At 41.4% G+C, this 14,514-nt stretch overlaps 1 protein-coding gene across 3 annotated transcripts; it reads right to left on the reverse strand.

Moving 5' to 3' along the window:
- Window positions 1-103: 103 nt before the first annotated feature.
- Window positions 104-13,279, reverse strand: LOC120021461 (pyruvate dehydrogenase E1 component subunit alpha, mitochondrial-like). 3 transcript variants are annotated; one of them, XM_038965239.1, is made up of 12 exons: window positions 13,138-13,278; window positions 11,293-11,313; window positions 5,532-5,600; window positions 5,270-5,443; window positions 4,767-4,893; window positions 4,524-4,615; window positions 4,299-4,391; window positions 4,033-4,188; window positions 3,878-3,949; window positions 3,686-3,753; window positions 3,317-3,425; window positions 104-1,377 (listed from the first exon to the last, which is right to left on the reverse strand). In XM_038965239.1, exons 1-12 carry the CDS (start codon window positions 13,192-13,194, stop codon window positions 1,213-1,215), a joined length of 1,203 nt encoding a protein of 400 aa, XP_038821167.1. In that variant the 5' UTR covers window positions 13,195-13,278; the 3' UTR covers window positions 104-1,212. The 3 variants fall into 3 exon arrangements, with proteins under 3 accessions (XP_038821167.1, XP_038821168.1, XP_038821169.1); XM_038965240.1 differs by lacking the exon at window positions 11,293-11,313 and having other exon boundaries at window positions 13,138-13,277; XM_038965241.1 differs by lacking the exon at window positions 104-1,377 and having other exon boundaries at window positions 3,406-3,505; window positions 13,138-13,279.
- Window positions 13,280-14,514: the final 1,235 nt, after the last annotated feature.

Here is a 14,514-nt window from a genome sequence, read left to right on the forward strand (position 1 = left end):
CACAATAGGATCATATAAGTTGAATAGCCATGTCATTGTTTAACATTAAGCCTCCCATCCATGCCTTTTGTTTAGAATAAGGATCACACATTCACACTTCAGATACATTTGTATACAAAGCTTTGTTTCTAAGTTTATTTGTTTGAGAGACTGTACAAAGACAATCAAGGCATACATACACTTCCTGATCTCATTAGCATCTCTGGGGGAAAACCAGGACAGATCTGTGTGTAGTGCCCCACTGTTCCTCTGACCATTATCCACTGTAACAGTTGACAACCAAGACTCCCAAAAAAGGCATTTTCTATTCCTGCTTAAGGTAGTTGTAGTTTGAACAAAACGCACTGGGATGTCAGTTACAAAACACATTCAGCAATAAATACATGAGGCTGATAGAACAAAAAATATATATAATTCAGGGAACAAGAGAGCAGGGCAAATAATGATTTAGAAGGACAGTCATCTACAAAGTTGGGGTATGACTGACAAGATAGTGAAGGCATGAGGTCAACAGGATTTAATAATATCTCTCTGAAGCATCATACCACAATGTCTAGACTTCATCCATGCAGCTCTGCAGTGTTTGTGTTCTGCTATGAGTGACCCGCAGCCTAGAGACGCTCATCGTCCAAACACAGACAAGATCCCACAGGCACAGATTTGATTTGGCATGACAAAAAAATAAATAATAATAATCCCAATGTAAATCACTTTATTTAATATACCCTTTAATCTTATATTTAGAGAAAACAACCACAATCATTGAATAGGAGTAACTACACCTGTAATGTTGATAAGGACAATTGGTCCATGTGACCAGTCTCAGAACATTTGGAAAGGGACAATGAAAGGTTCTTAACTTCTGTTCAAAAAATAGCATTTCATTGGGGCGAGAGATTAGAGTCCATGAAGGCCATTGGCTGAGATGGAGAAGGTGATGTGTGCAAAGATAAATGTGCGTTGGAGGATAGCGGAAGGGCCTGGGAGACAAAGGGGTGGGGCACAAGAGCTTTTAGCTCAGCGTTTCCCCAAACTCGGGTCTGGGGACCCAAAGGGGTGCACATTTTGGTTATTGCCCTAGCACTACACAACCCATTCAAATAATTAACTAATCATCAAGCTTTGATTATTTTAAATCAGCTGTGTAGAGTGAGGGAAAAAACAAATGTGCACCCCTTGGGGTCCCGATGGCAGAGTTTGGGAAACGCTACTTTAGCTGGTCGAAGTGAGCTTGGTCCATGGGGTGGCACCACGCACTTCAAAGGGCTGATCATTGGCAAAGATGTGGCTACACAGGTCATCCAGAGGGGGCTCGGGGTCTGTGGTGGCGAACTGTGCAGCATCTTCAATCTCCTTCCTCACCGCGATGTCAATCTCCTGCACACATACAGGACAAGGGAAGTTTGGTCTTTACACCCTCAAAGACATGCTTCTGTTAGCTATAACTATTTTCAATGTGTCAATAATCATGCGTTTTTCAAACAAATTCAGCTATTTGACTTTGTGCGGGTAACTGCCAAAATAAAAGTAAACACTTGAGTAAATGAGGGATACAAAGTATGAAAGCAGGTGCTTCCACACAGATGTGGTTCCTGAGTTAATTAAGCAATTAACGTCCCATCATGCTTAGGGTCATGTACAAAAATGCTGAGTTGCCCATTATTTTGGCTACCATGGCTAGAAGAGATCTCAGTAACTTTGAAAGAGGGGCCTCAAGGTAGCATAGGGGGTTTAAATGGTGTGTGGGTGTGTGTCAGTCACCAGATCTCAATCCAATTGAACACTTATGGGAGATTCTGGAGCGGCATTTGAGATATCGTTTTCCACCACCATCAACAAAACATGAAATTGATCATGGAAGAATGGTGTTGAATCCCTCCAATAGAGTTCCAGACACATTGAAGCGGCTCATGGTGGCCCAACACCTAAGGCTGGGCGATATGGCCTAAAATCATACATCCATTTTTTCTCTAAAGAAGCTTTGCTAAAATACACTGCATTTCAAACAGTCAGCAATACTCTAATGAAGTCAGGGCTTGTTAAATGATACCTAGGCTAAATATAAGTATTCCACAACCATAAGACCCACTAATAATTACATGTTTAACCTGCTTTTAATTTTTATGATCAATGATCTTGCTTTCAAGTCTATCTGAATGCCCCTTTATATTAAAAATGTAATGAGAACCACGCATAAGCATTCACTACTGACCAACTTCTTGTAGCAGACATGATAGAAAATTAACACAGATCTCAAACAATCTCTCAAGCACACTTGCTAGTGAGTAGCCAGCTAATCTTTACAGTTAGAGTAAACTTGGATCTATTTGCTAGCTAACAAGGTAAAAGAGTTGAATTGTTATGAATACACCCTTGTCTCCAGCTGTTTGAACAGCATGCTAGCCTGTCCACTTTGTTCAGATGTTGAAATCAAGTGGCCTACCTTATTTCTCAGAATAAGTTGCTAATTCCTTTATGGCTATTGCACATTTATAAAACACATACTAGCTGTCTAGTCTAACAGTCTGTGGGTTAAATGCTGCTAGCAGTACGTGGTACCGCAATGTCGCCCGCAACAAACTGAGTATATATTTTCCAGAATATATGTTCATTGATACTCCCGTTTTAGTAGGGTCTGCTCTTTGCACAATTTGAGTTGAAACATAAAAAGGGTATTCTTAGAAAGATTAAGTTCTCGTCTATTACAGTCAAATAATGTCTCAATATGACCGATTCTGTTGGACCAAACCTCAAATAGCGAGTTGAAACCGCGTATTGAAGAAGTGATCTTTCATCTTTGTTGTTATGAGTGTTAAGTTAATGTTTTAAGTATCCCTATATTTCTATTATTACGGGGCTTTCACTCTGTCAAGAGTGCACCTGCGCGGGAAGTTTAGTTGTTGATGGACCTAGCCTTGAGTGGAATAGCTACCCTGTAGTGTGTTCATACGGTATAGTAAACTTTGTTAAACTGGAACCTTGTCGTTGTGTCATTTCGAGTTAACAGTGAGTGCCAGGTAGGGGAGTGGCTGTGTGTGTGTGTGTGTGTAAATGGGAAGGTGTACAGTCACAGCAGAAGGAACGAAAGAGACCAATAGAGAACAAGCGGACATAAGCTCTCATAAAAAAACTAGATTCTTGTGATACAGGCATTTGGAATATTGTGCTAAAACAAACAAATTAATTTGATATGTCACCCAGCCCTACCAACACCCTATGAAGACACTGTTGGCGTTTCCTTTATGGCAGATACCTGTATGCTGCCTATTCATACTGTGTTGAATGTGCAGTATATTAGTGAATGTTTGAGAATCACCTTGAGCTCCTCTATGCTGGCCATGTTGTTGCTGAGCATGCGGTCCTTTAGCATGGAGATGGGATCGCTCTTACTACGGACCTCCTGGATCTCCTCACGTGTGCGGTAGCTGAGGAAGGGGGAAGAGCGGGTAGGGATCATGGCTATGCAGTGTCACTACAGGGGGGTAGGAGGGCAGGGAGGAGGCTACTGGGGGAAATAGCAGAGTGCAGGGACAGCAATATATTAGAGCACTGAAAGCTTAGCTGAATCCCTGGTACGTTGGCACTGATGGAGTAAGAAAAACATAGGTACGTAACAATAATCATGACAATAACAACAATAGTAATCTACTAATCCAATAATAACAATATAGATGTAGACTTTTACCTGACCCCAGGATCGCTCATGCTGTGTCCATGGTAACGGTAAGTCTGTAGCTCCATGAGGATAGGGCCCTTAACACAGGTGGTGCACAGAGAAAGTGTAAGTTGTGCTACTTCGACTAAAAACGCACAAACCTGTACACAGTACACACAGAAACAAATCAACCATCCTACATACTGTAAGGTTGATGCTCACCTTTCCAGATCGGCAGTGATCAGCTGCAAACTTGGTGGCCTCTCTAACACACAGGACATCCATCCCATCCACCTGGATACAGATGCATTGTGTGAGACTACGGAATATATTTTGTAAGAGGTACAGGAGCTTGAATATATTAGTTAGCGGTCTACCCTAATGCCAGGAATGTAGTCTCCTCTCTTGTAGTATTCGGTGCTCGCAGCAGAGCGCTCTACTGATGTGCCCATGGCATATTGGTTGTTCTCACAGATGAAAATGATGGGTAACTTCCAAAGAGATGACATGTTATATGTCTCAAAGATCTGACCCTGTGGATGAATAAAAATTCTGTCAACAGTTGGGGTCAAATAAAAACTTGGAGTGTCCTTCATATATGTTTAATGCATGCAGGGTTCAAGAAGCATGCCTTATGTCAAACCTGATTGGCTGCTCCATCCCCATAGAGACTGACACACAGCTGATCATTGCCCAGGTACTTGCAGGCCAGGGCTACACCAGCTCCCAGCGGTACCTGAGGGGAAATTAGGCAGGTGTTATATTTGTGAATCAGATATAAACCAGATGCAAATGAGGTTAAAAGAAATCAAAATGGGATTCTTTCAAATCTAAGATAAAGGAATAACGCTAAGCCTTCGTGAATTACCTGAGCTCCCACAATGCCATTGCCTCCATAGAAGTTTTTAGTATACATGTGCATAGAGCCTCCCTTGCCCTTAGCAATGCCTCCTCTACGACCTAAGAGACAGCAAAGGAACAAAATTAGGGAAGAAAACGAAGAGAGCGAAAGAGGTTAGTTTTAATGTTTAGGGAGATAAAATCAGAGGTTCAAAGTACAGTGATTAGATCTTATTAGGGTTCTCTATTGGACTGAGTCAAGTCCACTCACCAGTGAGCTCTGCCATGATCTCCCTGACAGTCCCACCCCTGGTGAGGGTGTAGCCATGGGCACGGTATGCAGTGATCAGGTGATCTGACAGGGTGATACCCCCCTCAATGCCAACCGCACAGGCTTCCTATCAAAGAACAACAATCTCTGAGCATTCATATTAAATCAAATTTTATTGGCCACAAATATTTAGCAGATGTTATTGCAGGTGCAGCGAAATGCTAGTTGCTATTTGAATGCAGTGTGTGCGTGTGTCAGTGGAGGCTGGTGGGATGAACTATAGGAGGACAGGTTCATTATAATGGCTGGAATGGAATAAATGGAACAGAATCAAAAACGTGGTTTCCATGTTTTATGTGTATGATAGTTCCATTTGTTCCATTCCAGCCATTACAATGAGCCTGTCCTCCTATAGCTCCCTTCCACCAGCCTGCAATAGTGTGTGTTCATGTGAAACTGTATGTTTGCTTATACAATAGGTGAGAGTGATTGTGTCTTCTAACCTGGCCATCATACAGGTGACAAAAGCCTCTGATGATCTTCTGCTTGTAGAGCTGGTCAGCCTTCAGCTCCATGCGTCTTATGGTCTGCATGGTACGATAATACTTCAGCCCCTCCTCCCGGGTCAGAGTGGCTGTCAGGGGTGGGCCCTCCTCCAGACGATGAAGGTCAACTTTCTGCAGGAAAACACACAATGAGAACTCAAGGCAGACCGTGAACATCAAAATCAGCTACACATTTTTTGTGTATATTTTTTTGTTTTACCTTTATGTCAAAGGTGGCCTCAGGTGTGAAATCGGCATACGAGCGTGACGCCACCACCAGGCTGGTGGCCTAAAATAAAACACAGAGGACACTTGAGAGAAACACCCCACACATACATTTAACTGGACATCATCTCGTCTTTTCACAACCCAAATCTACTTCGCAGGACCTGCGGTTGGGCAAGCCGGGAGAGGCAGCACAAAAGCATCTGCGGTAAGACAGACCCATAAAGTGAGAGGTAGAGTGAAAAACTATGGTATGGAACATAGCTATACTTCCAGAGGTTGATCCACACACCACAACAATGAGACTGAAGAAACACTCCATTGCCACTGACAAGCACCAGTGAAAAGTCAGACTTGTCTTGAAAAACACTGAACCAATCAACTAACAAGAATGCCTCATTGCCTGAAAAAGACATATCCAGAATATTTCCATCACTCTGAAAATCAAATGTGTGTTCAAATGTGAATGGTTAATGAAGGAGAAATATATTATTGTGTTGTAGACCAAATTTCAGGGTGGGCAGGTTCACACAGCCAGTCAATTCAAGCACTAAGGAATATGAGAGATCACACCATGGGATAGCCTTACATGCTGACCACACCGGTCGGGTCACGTGCACGAGCGTTGCAAAATAAATTTACACATACATGTTATTCAATCATTGCACCCACACTGCTCACGCGCGCCAACGAGCATCTACGTTGCCAGGCGCTAAAATAGAAGTTGATTCTATTTGTCGCAGAACGCACTGCAAGTCCTGCCTCTCCCAACTTCTCATTGGGTTTTAGGAACATATACCCACATGGGTGATTGAAAGATGAACTGAAGTCAGTTGTGGTAATGCATCTTATTATAAAAGATAGTAGTTAATCGCCATATAAAGTCCAAAGAAGAAAAAGCCTGGAAGGAGGAGAGAAGACTAGAAACGATTCGGTTGACCGTTTTATGTGTGGATTAATTGTCGGAGTAGAGGACCTTGTGCATTTCAGGTAAAATAACAGCTCAATGTTTATATCCCAGGACAAATTAGCTAGCAACTGCAAGCTAGCTAGGCAAATTGCCATAAATGTTTTATGCTTTTCAACCTGTCCCCAAATGAATATAATTTGTTCAGAGTTTGTTTTGATACTTCAACCTCCGTGTCGTGATCGCGTTTGGTGTGGGGGGGACAAAATCAATTTGCGCACGATGGCGGACACACGTGTTTGGGTATGGTGTTAGTGAGAGAAAACAGGCGGATCACAGCATCTGTGCATCAGGCAAAGTACTGTAAAAGCATGAATGGTGGTGAGGGGAGGAATGAAAGATACAGAGGGGCTGCCGCTACTCCCAGCAAGCTGTGGCTCTGGTAAAGGAGTGTCTTCAGTCAAGCTAAGGGCAATCTCAGCAACGCTATGTCAGTATTCTTGCTCCTCTCTGCCAGCTGATGCTCAAATATGGATGAGTCAGAAGCACCCCTGTTAGTACTGATGTCAGGTTCTGAAACATTTAATTCACGAATTTGTTGGTCCACGTTAAGAGGTATTTCTGGTGATGGTAGTTCTAGCGTTAGTCGGTCAGAGACCATTTCTGCTTCTGTTAAAGTGTGGTCTATGATGGGCGCATCAGAGGTTAATGGAGGCTCTGGTAAAATCGATTCTGATACTTGAGAGTCCATTGCAGCTGACTGAATATGAGTTTGATTCTGGAATAACTGGGTTAGTACCAAGTGGTTCGCATAAAGTTAATTTTGAAACAGAGGGGACATTTAAGGGTTCTTCTAAAGGTTCTAAAACAGTCGGGGCAATATCTGCTAAGGGTTCTGAAACAGTCAGGCCAGCTGATAAGGGTTCTGGTGAGTTAAGATTTGGTTGCTCTGATAAGGATGATTCTGAGACTGGCAGGTCTGTATTTATCACATGCTTTAGTGATGTTAGATCTGCAAATGGTTTGTCAGTGTCAAATGACTCCTCTTCAGATTCACTGCTAAAGGCAGGGGACCGATTGACCAGAGTGACCTCTGGGGATTCTTTAAGTATTAGTCTGCTGGCAATTTTAAGTTCTGGGATCAGTACAGCACTGTGGTCTGTTTGGTTAAATGTTAGATCAGTCTGACCTGTTAAAATTGTCTACTAGAGGACTGTGTGAGAGTATAAATCTGTGTCTGGCTTGTAGGCTAGTAGTGCTGGATCTGAGTCTGGCGGAGAGGTAATATCAGCATACTGCCCCTGGACCGCCAGCAGCCCTGCACACGGAGGACTGCGGAGAGAAGAGCCAGGCAGAACAGTCACTGCAGAGCCGAGAGCAGGGGTGTCAAACTGATTCCATGGAGGACTAAGTGTCTACTTGTTTTTCCTTTCAATTTGGTGTCCAATTAAGACCTAGACAACCAGGTTAGGGGAGTTCATAAATAATCACTGACCTTGTGTTATGAATTTTATGAATAATGACTAAATTATGTATACATTTAACGTAGAAATATAACTAATTGAATTCTACCCTGTTTTTCTGTATTGATAAATAATGTTAGTTCATAAGAAAGAGGTTATGTAGTATGTACATGGGAAGAGAGGAAGGTATGTGTGTGCCTAAAGAAAACAAAGTGGATCATTAAACTATGTTTGAACCGACCCGGCTATAACTCTGGGGAGATAAGATAGGACATGGAGGGCCCCTCCAGATTTCCCGTATCTGGAGGGGACTGGAACTGTCAGCTGTGTGGGAATAAACTTTGGTGAGACTCCAGGAGAGAGAGAGAATCCAAAGTTTAGTGTGTATGTATGTGCGTAGGTTAAAAGAGAATAGTATAAAAGGAACGTTTTTGTATATGCACAACAGAGCTCTCGTAAATAAACCTTGCTGACTATTGTAGACTGGACTCTGTTTCATTTCAATAAGAACCTTACAAATTCTTAGTAACAGACATAGTAGTTTAATTGAAGTTCAGTTTATGAACATTGAGAACAAAATTCTCTTAACACCTTGATTCATCAATCAAGTACAAGGGAGCAGCAAAAACCTGCAGACACTCGGCCCTCCCGTGGAACGAGTTTGACACATGTAGACGAGAGGTAAAGTCAGCACATTACCCACTGAGGGGGTCTACTGCAGCTCAAATAGCTAAAGGTCTGGTGGTTGTTTTGAAGGTGTTGAACCAGTCCAATACTAAAAAGCTATTTTCATCTGCATCATCTGAGTGAATGGCCAAGTCTTCTAGGAATCCAAACTAGCTGCTAGGAATCCAAACAAGAATGAAAATGTGTTATTATTACACATAAAAAATATATTTTTTAAATTGTTGAAAAAAACTGCACCAACAAAGGCCTTTCAATTGACTCAGCCTTAAAACACATAGGTTTGTTCTAAACCACATTCTCCACACTTATTAACCAAACAACTTTCCACTCACAACATTTAAAACAACTATACCAGTGGAGGCTGCTGAGGGGAGGACGGCTCATAATAATGGCTGGAACAGAGCGAATGGAATCAAACATGGAAACCATATGTTTGACTTTAGAGAGGTATCAACTAGAGGTCGACCAATTAATTGGAATGGCCGATTAATTAGGGCCGATTTCAAGTTTTCATAACAATCGGTATTTTCTTACAACAATTTGCCGTTTTTTTTTTTTTTACACCTTTATTTAACTAGGCAAGTCGGTTAAGAACACATTCTTATTTTCAATGACAGCCTAGGAACGATGGGTTAACTGCCTTGGTCAGGGGCAGAATGACAGATTTTTACCTTGTCAGCTCGGGGATTCGTTTTTGCAATCTTCCGGTTACTAGTCCAACGCTCTAACCACCTGCCTTACATTGCACTCCACGAGGAGCCTGCGTGGCAGGCTGAATACCTGTTACGCAAGGGCAGCAAGAAGCCAATGTAAGTTGCAACTTATCTTATAAAAACAATCAATCTTAACATAATCACTAGTTAAGTACACATGGTTGATGATATTACTAGTTTATCTAGCGTGTCCTGCGTTGCATACAATCGATGTGCCTACTTCGACAAACGGTGATGATTTAACAAGCGCATTTGTGAAAAAAAGCACTGTCGTTGCACCAATGTACCTAATCATAAACATCAATGCCTTTCTTTAAAATCAATACACAGGTATATATTTTTAAACCTGCATATTTAGTTAATATTGCCTGCTAACATGAATTTCTTATAATTAGGGAAATTGTGTCACTTCTCTTGCGTTCCGTGCAAGCAGTCAGCTCATTGCGAACTGTGGGAAGTCCATTTATTCCTAACAAAGGCCGTAATTAATTTGCCAGAATTGTGCATAATTATGACATAACATTGAAGGTTGTACAATTTAACAGCAATATTTAGACTTAGGGATGCCATCCGTTAGATAAAATACAGAACGGTTCTGTATTTCACTGAAAGAATAAACGTTTTGTTATCGAAATGATAGTTTCCGGATTCTACCATTTCAATGACCAAAGGCTATGATTTGATAGAGCAGTCTGACAGCGATGGTAGGCAGCAGCAAGCTCGTAAGCATTCATTCAAACAGCACTTTCGTGCATTTGCCAGCAGCTATTGAAATCATAAACAGCGCAAGCCTATCAACTCCCGAGATTAGGCTGGTGTAACCGATGTGAAATGGCTAGCAAGTTAGCGGGGTGCGCGCTAATAGCGTTTCAAACGTCACTCGCTCTGAGACTTGGAGTAGTTGTTCCCCTTGCTCTGCATGGGTAACGCTGCTTCGAAGGTGGCTGTTGTCGATGTGTTCCTGGTTCGAGCCCAGGTAGGAGCGAGGAGAGGGACGGAAGCTATACTGTTACACTGACAATACTAAAGTGCCTATAAGAACATCCAATAGTCAAAGGTATATGAAATACAAATCGTATAGAGAGAAATAGTCCTATAATAACTACAACCTAAAACTTCTTACCAGGGAATATTGTAGACTCATGTTAAAACCACCAGCTTTCATATGTTCTCATGTTTTGAGCAAGGAACTTAAACATTAGCTTCCTTAAATAGCACATATTGCACTTTTACTTTCTTCTCCAACACTTTGTTTTTGCATTATTTAAACCAAATTGAACATGTTTCATTATTTATTTGAGGCTAAATTGATTTTATTGATGTATTATATTAAGTTAAAATAAGTGTTCATTCAGTATTGTTGTAATTGTCATGATTACAAATAAATAAATAAAAATTAAATGGCCGATTAATTGGTATCGGCTTTTTTTGGTCCTTCAATAATCGGTATCGGCGTTGAAAAATCATAATCGGTCGACCTCTAGTATCAACACCCATTATCACATGCCCGTCCTCCCCAATTAAGGCGCCACCAACCTGTGAACTATAGCTACCTAGTACCTACCAATCAGATCACTTTTGTCTTTGTCAAAGCAGCTGCACTAGGCTATTGGCTCCAAGACCCCTTTCCAATGATAAATAACTAAGTAGGCCTAGCTAGTAGCTATAAATGAATGAGATAGGTGTGCGTGTGGGGAAAAAAGCAAACCAAACGAGGTATTACGAGCAGAAAGCATAGCATAATTGCTTAAAGAGAACATTTCCAAATAAATTATTCTAATGGGGGTGGGTAAATGCAATGTTAGATTATTCTGTAATTGGACCCCAAATAAATAACTAAATGAATGAGTGAAAGTATAGAATATAATGTTAGCATGTGAAAGGGAAAGAAATCATTAGGAATAAAGATGGAGCACAAAATAGGCAGAATCGGGTGTGCCACAGGGATTGTATCACCGACGACACTACAGTAAAACCACATCTTACCTCTGACACAACCTGGGCTCCCTATCAGGCAGCCAATGGGAGAGAACCAGAGAAGGGAAGGAGTGAGGGAGTACAACAGGAGACATCAAGATAGATACATTAGAGAATCACAGGAAAGATTTTATTGTCAGAAATGAAAGGGAAAATTCAGACAACTCTGTGCCACAAATGTTTGAGTTGTGTTATTCAAGGTGACCAGCCAATCATTGAAAATATTATTTCCCCCCTCCCCTAATTTTTTTTATATCGCTAGCTGCAACATAATACCATCGTGGAATGCATTTTTATGTCTACGAGTCCAGTATGAAGGAAGTTTATTTAACTAGGCAAGTCAGTTAAGAACAAATTCTTATTTATAATGACGGCCTACCCCGGGCCAATATTGCGCCGCCCTATGGGACTCCCAATCACAGCCGGATGTGATACAGCCTGGAATTGACCCAGGGACTGTAGCAACGCCTCTTGCACTGAGATGCAGTGCCGTAGACCGCTGCGCCACTCGGGAGCCCTAGTTAAAGGTATTTCACAAGCCAATGCTATCTAGCGTTAGCGCAATTACTGGAAGTCTACAGCAACAGTTAGCATGCTAGCTGTTCATCTGACTCTGGGGAAGTAGATAAATGGCTTCATTGCCTAAATATATCCATTTAATATGAAAAAAATTAGTCATTGGAGCTAATTACAGGGGTTTTCCCTTTATAGAAACTTGTTAGGTGGTCCTTCTAAGTGGTAATTTTCAAAAGAATGCAGAAAATATATTGAACTATATTTATTTTTAAATATCATCTCTGAGAACTAACAAATCAAAATTAATTGGTAGAACTACTGAAAATTTGCTTCACAAAAGCACAATTCTTTACGCCGCCAATATACTTTTCTAGGTAATAGACTGTTAGAGTTTACACTTCCAATGAACTGTGGAGAGGTCAAAATAAAGAAATGTCTACCAAATCTATTAATAAAGGTTTTTCATTACCGGTACTTCTACTTACCATTATTCACCTATGAGCCTCCGTCAAAGCTTTTTCTCATCATTGAGACGGTTGCTACTTACCACTGGATATATTGATTAAAAGCTGACATGGTGGTAAAGAGAGTTTGAATGAGAAAAGTTATCTTTACGGGTTGCCCGTGTGGTTGATCCTTTTGGCGGTAAGTATATAACCACAGGAACGTATAATTACATAAACTTTTCAAAGCGCTGGCAGTGCATTTCTATCACCTGAAACATGCGCACAATATAAAAATAGATGCACAAGACACATGCACGTGTTTACATGGTTCTGCACATGCTTTAGGTAATAGAAAAATGGATGAACTACCAGCGCCTTGAAAAGTAGATGTAAGTATACTACATGTTGTCTCACATTCCAACAGAAAAATGACCAACCGCACAGACAACCGGTAAAGTACGTTGAAATACATTTGTATTCAACATGCTGGCTTGAGGTCGTGATCGATCACTTTCCTGATTCAAACTCTGATTTATGTCCGACGTAGAATTCTATGGAATTGAACTTCGGGTTTCCCAATCCAGGCAATCTTTAACGCACCATGATGATAACTATTTTGACAAGTTGGCAGCTAAATAAAACGAGTTGTTAGCTAACTAAGTAGGCATATGATTCGTTGGATTATAGCTAGTTCGCAGATTTACCTAAAACTTGCCAAGTCATATTTAGCTAAAGCCAAGGGCGGCTAGCTAGTTAGTGCGGTACGGGTACGAATCGGGGCCTAGCGGTATGGCAAGGTCAGGACGGCAGCTGAACCGGTCTCGTTTTTTAATTAAAGGACAAGCGGTCATGTGTATCCTATACTAAAATACTATACATAAACAATACTTACATTTCTTCTTGCGCTACCCCTCAGTACGTTGGAGATTATTGTCAACATCTTTTGCATACTATTTGGCCGCCAGCGATCTGCAGAAGGTTTTCCCCTCCGTCCTTCCTGCCTGTCAAAACAAAGGCTACCAAAATGACGTTACGGACAAACCCACGTCGACTGCAGATGACGACATGCGCTACGCCTAAAAAAGCAAATGCACGAGCTTCGAGATATAGCAGAAGCACAGGCTTCTTTCTGTATGAGCTCCTACCTTTTCAAGTATTTGATTGCACAATGAATTACCAGGCAATTGTTCGATTATGTTTAACGGCGGATAGCATCCAATACATGTTGCATTACCGCAACCAACTGAAAAGAGGAGCGACCTTTAACATTCTGTTAAAGGTCCCCAAAGCACACATCCCTGGGTCGCTCCACTTTTCAGTTCGCTGCAGTTAGCGACTGGAACGACCTGCAAAAAATACTAAAATTGGACCGTTTTATCTCCATCTCTTCATTCAAAGACTCAATCATGGACACTTACTGACAGTTGTGGCTACTTCGCGTGATGTATTGTCTCTACCTTCTTGCCCAATAATGTTTCCACCATGCTATGTTGTCTTAGGTCTCTCTTTATGTAGTGATGTGTGTTTTGTCCTATACGTATTTTTTAATTTGTTATCCCTGTCCTCGAAGAGGAGCCTTTTGGTAGGCCGTCATTGTAAATAAGAATTTGTTCTTAACTGACTTAGTTAAATGAAACTAGACCTTATAGAAGAGCTAACCAACCCTCTTCCCGGAGATCTACAGTCCTGTGGGTTTTCAGTCCCCCCTAATTTAACACACCTGATTCTACTAATTAGCTGCTCAAGACCTTAACTAGCTGAATCAGATATGCTAAGTTAGGGTTGGACTGAACCTACAGGACAGTAGCTCTTCAGGAAGAGGGTTGGACAGCCCTGCCTTATACTTTGTGAGGGAAGATATCGTTTTTAAATATCCTACCATAACCCTACACTCATTAAAAACACACCACACTATTTGACTATTTTAACATATATAATCCTACCTCAGGCCAACAGCCTGGAAGGACAGGACACCACCACTCAACACACCCTGTAACTCTTCTGACGTCAAATCTCGTATACCAACATATTTTTATGCAGCTGCCACCACAACCTCTGTTTTCTGCGACTTATGTTCCATCCCTGTGGTACAGTTGATAACCATTGCTATGAATGCTAAAAAGCCAAAGCCAATTCTCACACGAATCCTCCCAGGATCCCTCCCCTTGACCCATCTACCTCTACTTTCTTCACTGCCTCAACATCCGACAGACACCCTCTGCACTACTCTACCCTCAACCTGTCTCTCTCGCACCGGACATTTTTGATC

Source organism: Salvelinus namaycush, chromosome 26, assembly GCF_016432855.1.
Source record: "Salvelinus namaycush isolate Seneca chromosome 26, SaNama_1.0, whole genome shotgun sequence".
Classification (NCBI taxonomy): Eukaryota; Metazoa; Chordata; class Actinopteri; order Salmoniformes; family Salmonidae; genus Salvelinus; species Salvelinus namaycush.

Excerpts from the sequence above, each read along its gene's own strand:
- LOC120021461 (XM_038965239.1), bottom strand. The coding sequence starts at position 13,194 with ATGCAAAAGATGTTGACAATAATCTCCAACGTACTGAGGGGTAGCGCA. Across the intron at positions 4,392-4,523 it reads ATGGCATTGTGGGAGCTCAG|GTACCGCTGGGAGCTGGTGT; the intron begins GTAATTCACGAA and ends ATTTCCCCTCAG. Across the intron at positions 3,754-3,877 it reads ATCACTGCCGATCTGGAAAG|GGCCCTATCCTCATGGAGCT; the intron begins GTGAGCATCAAC and ends ACCTGTGTTAAG.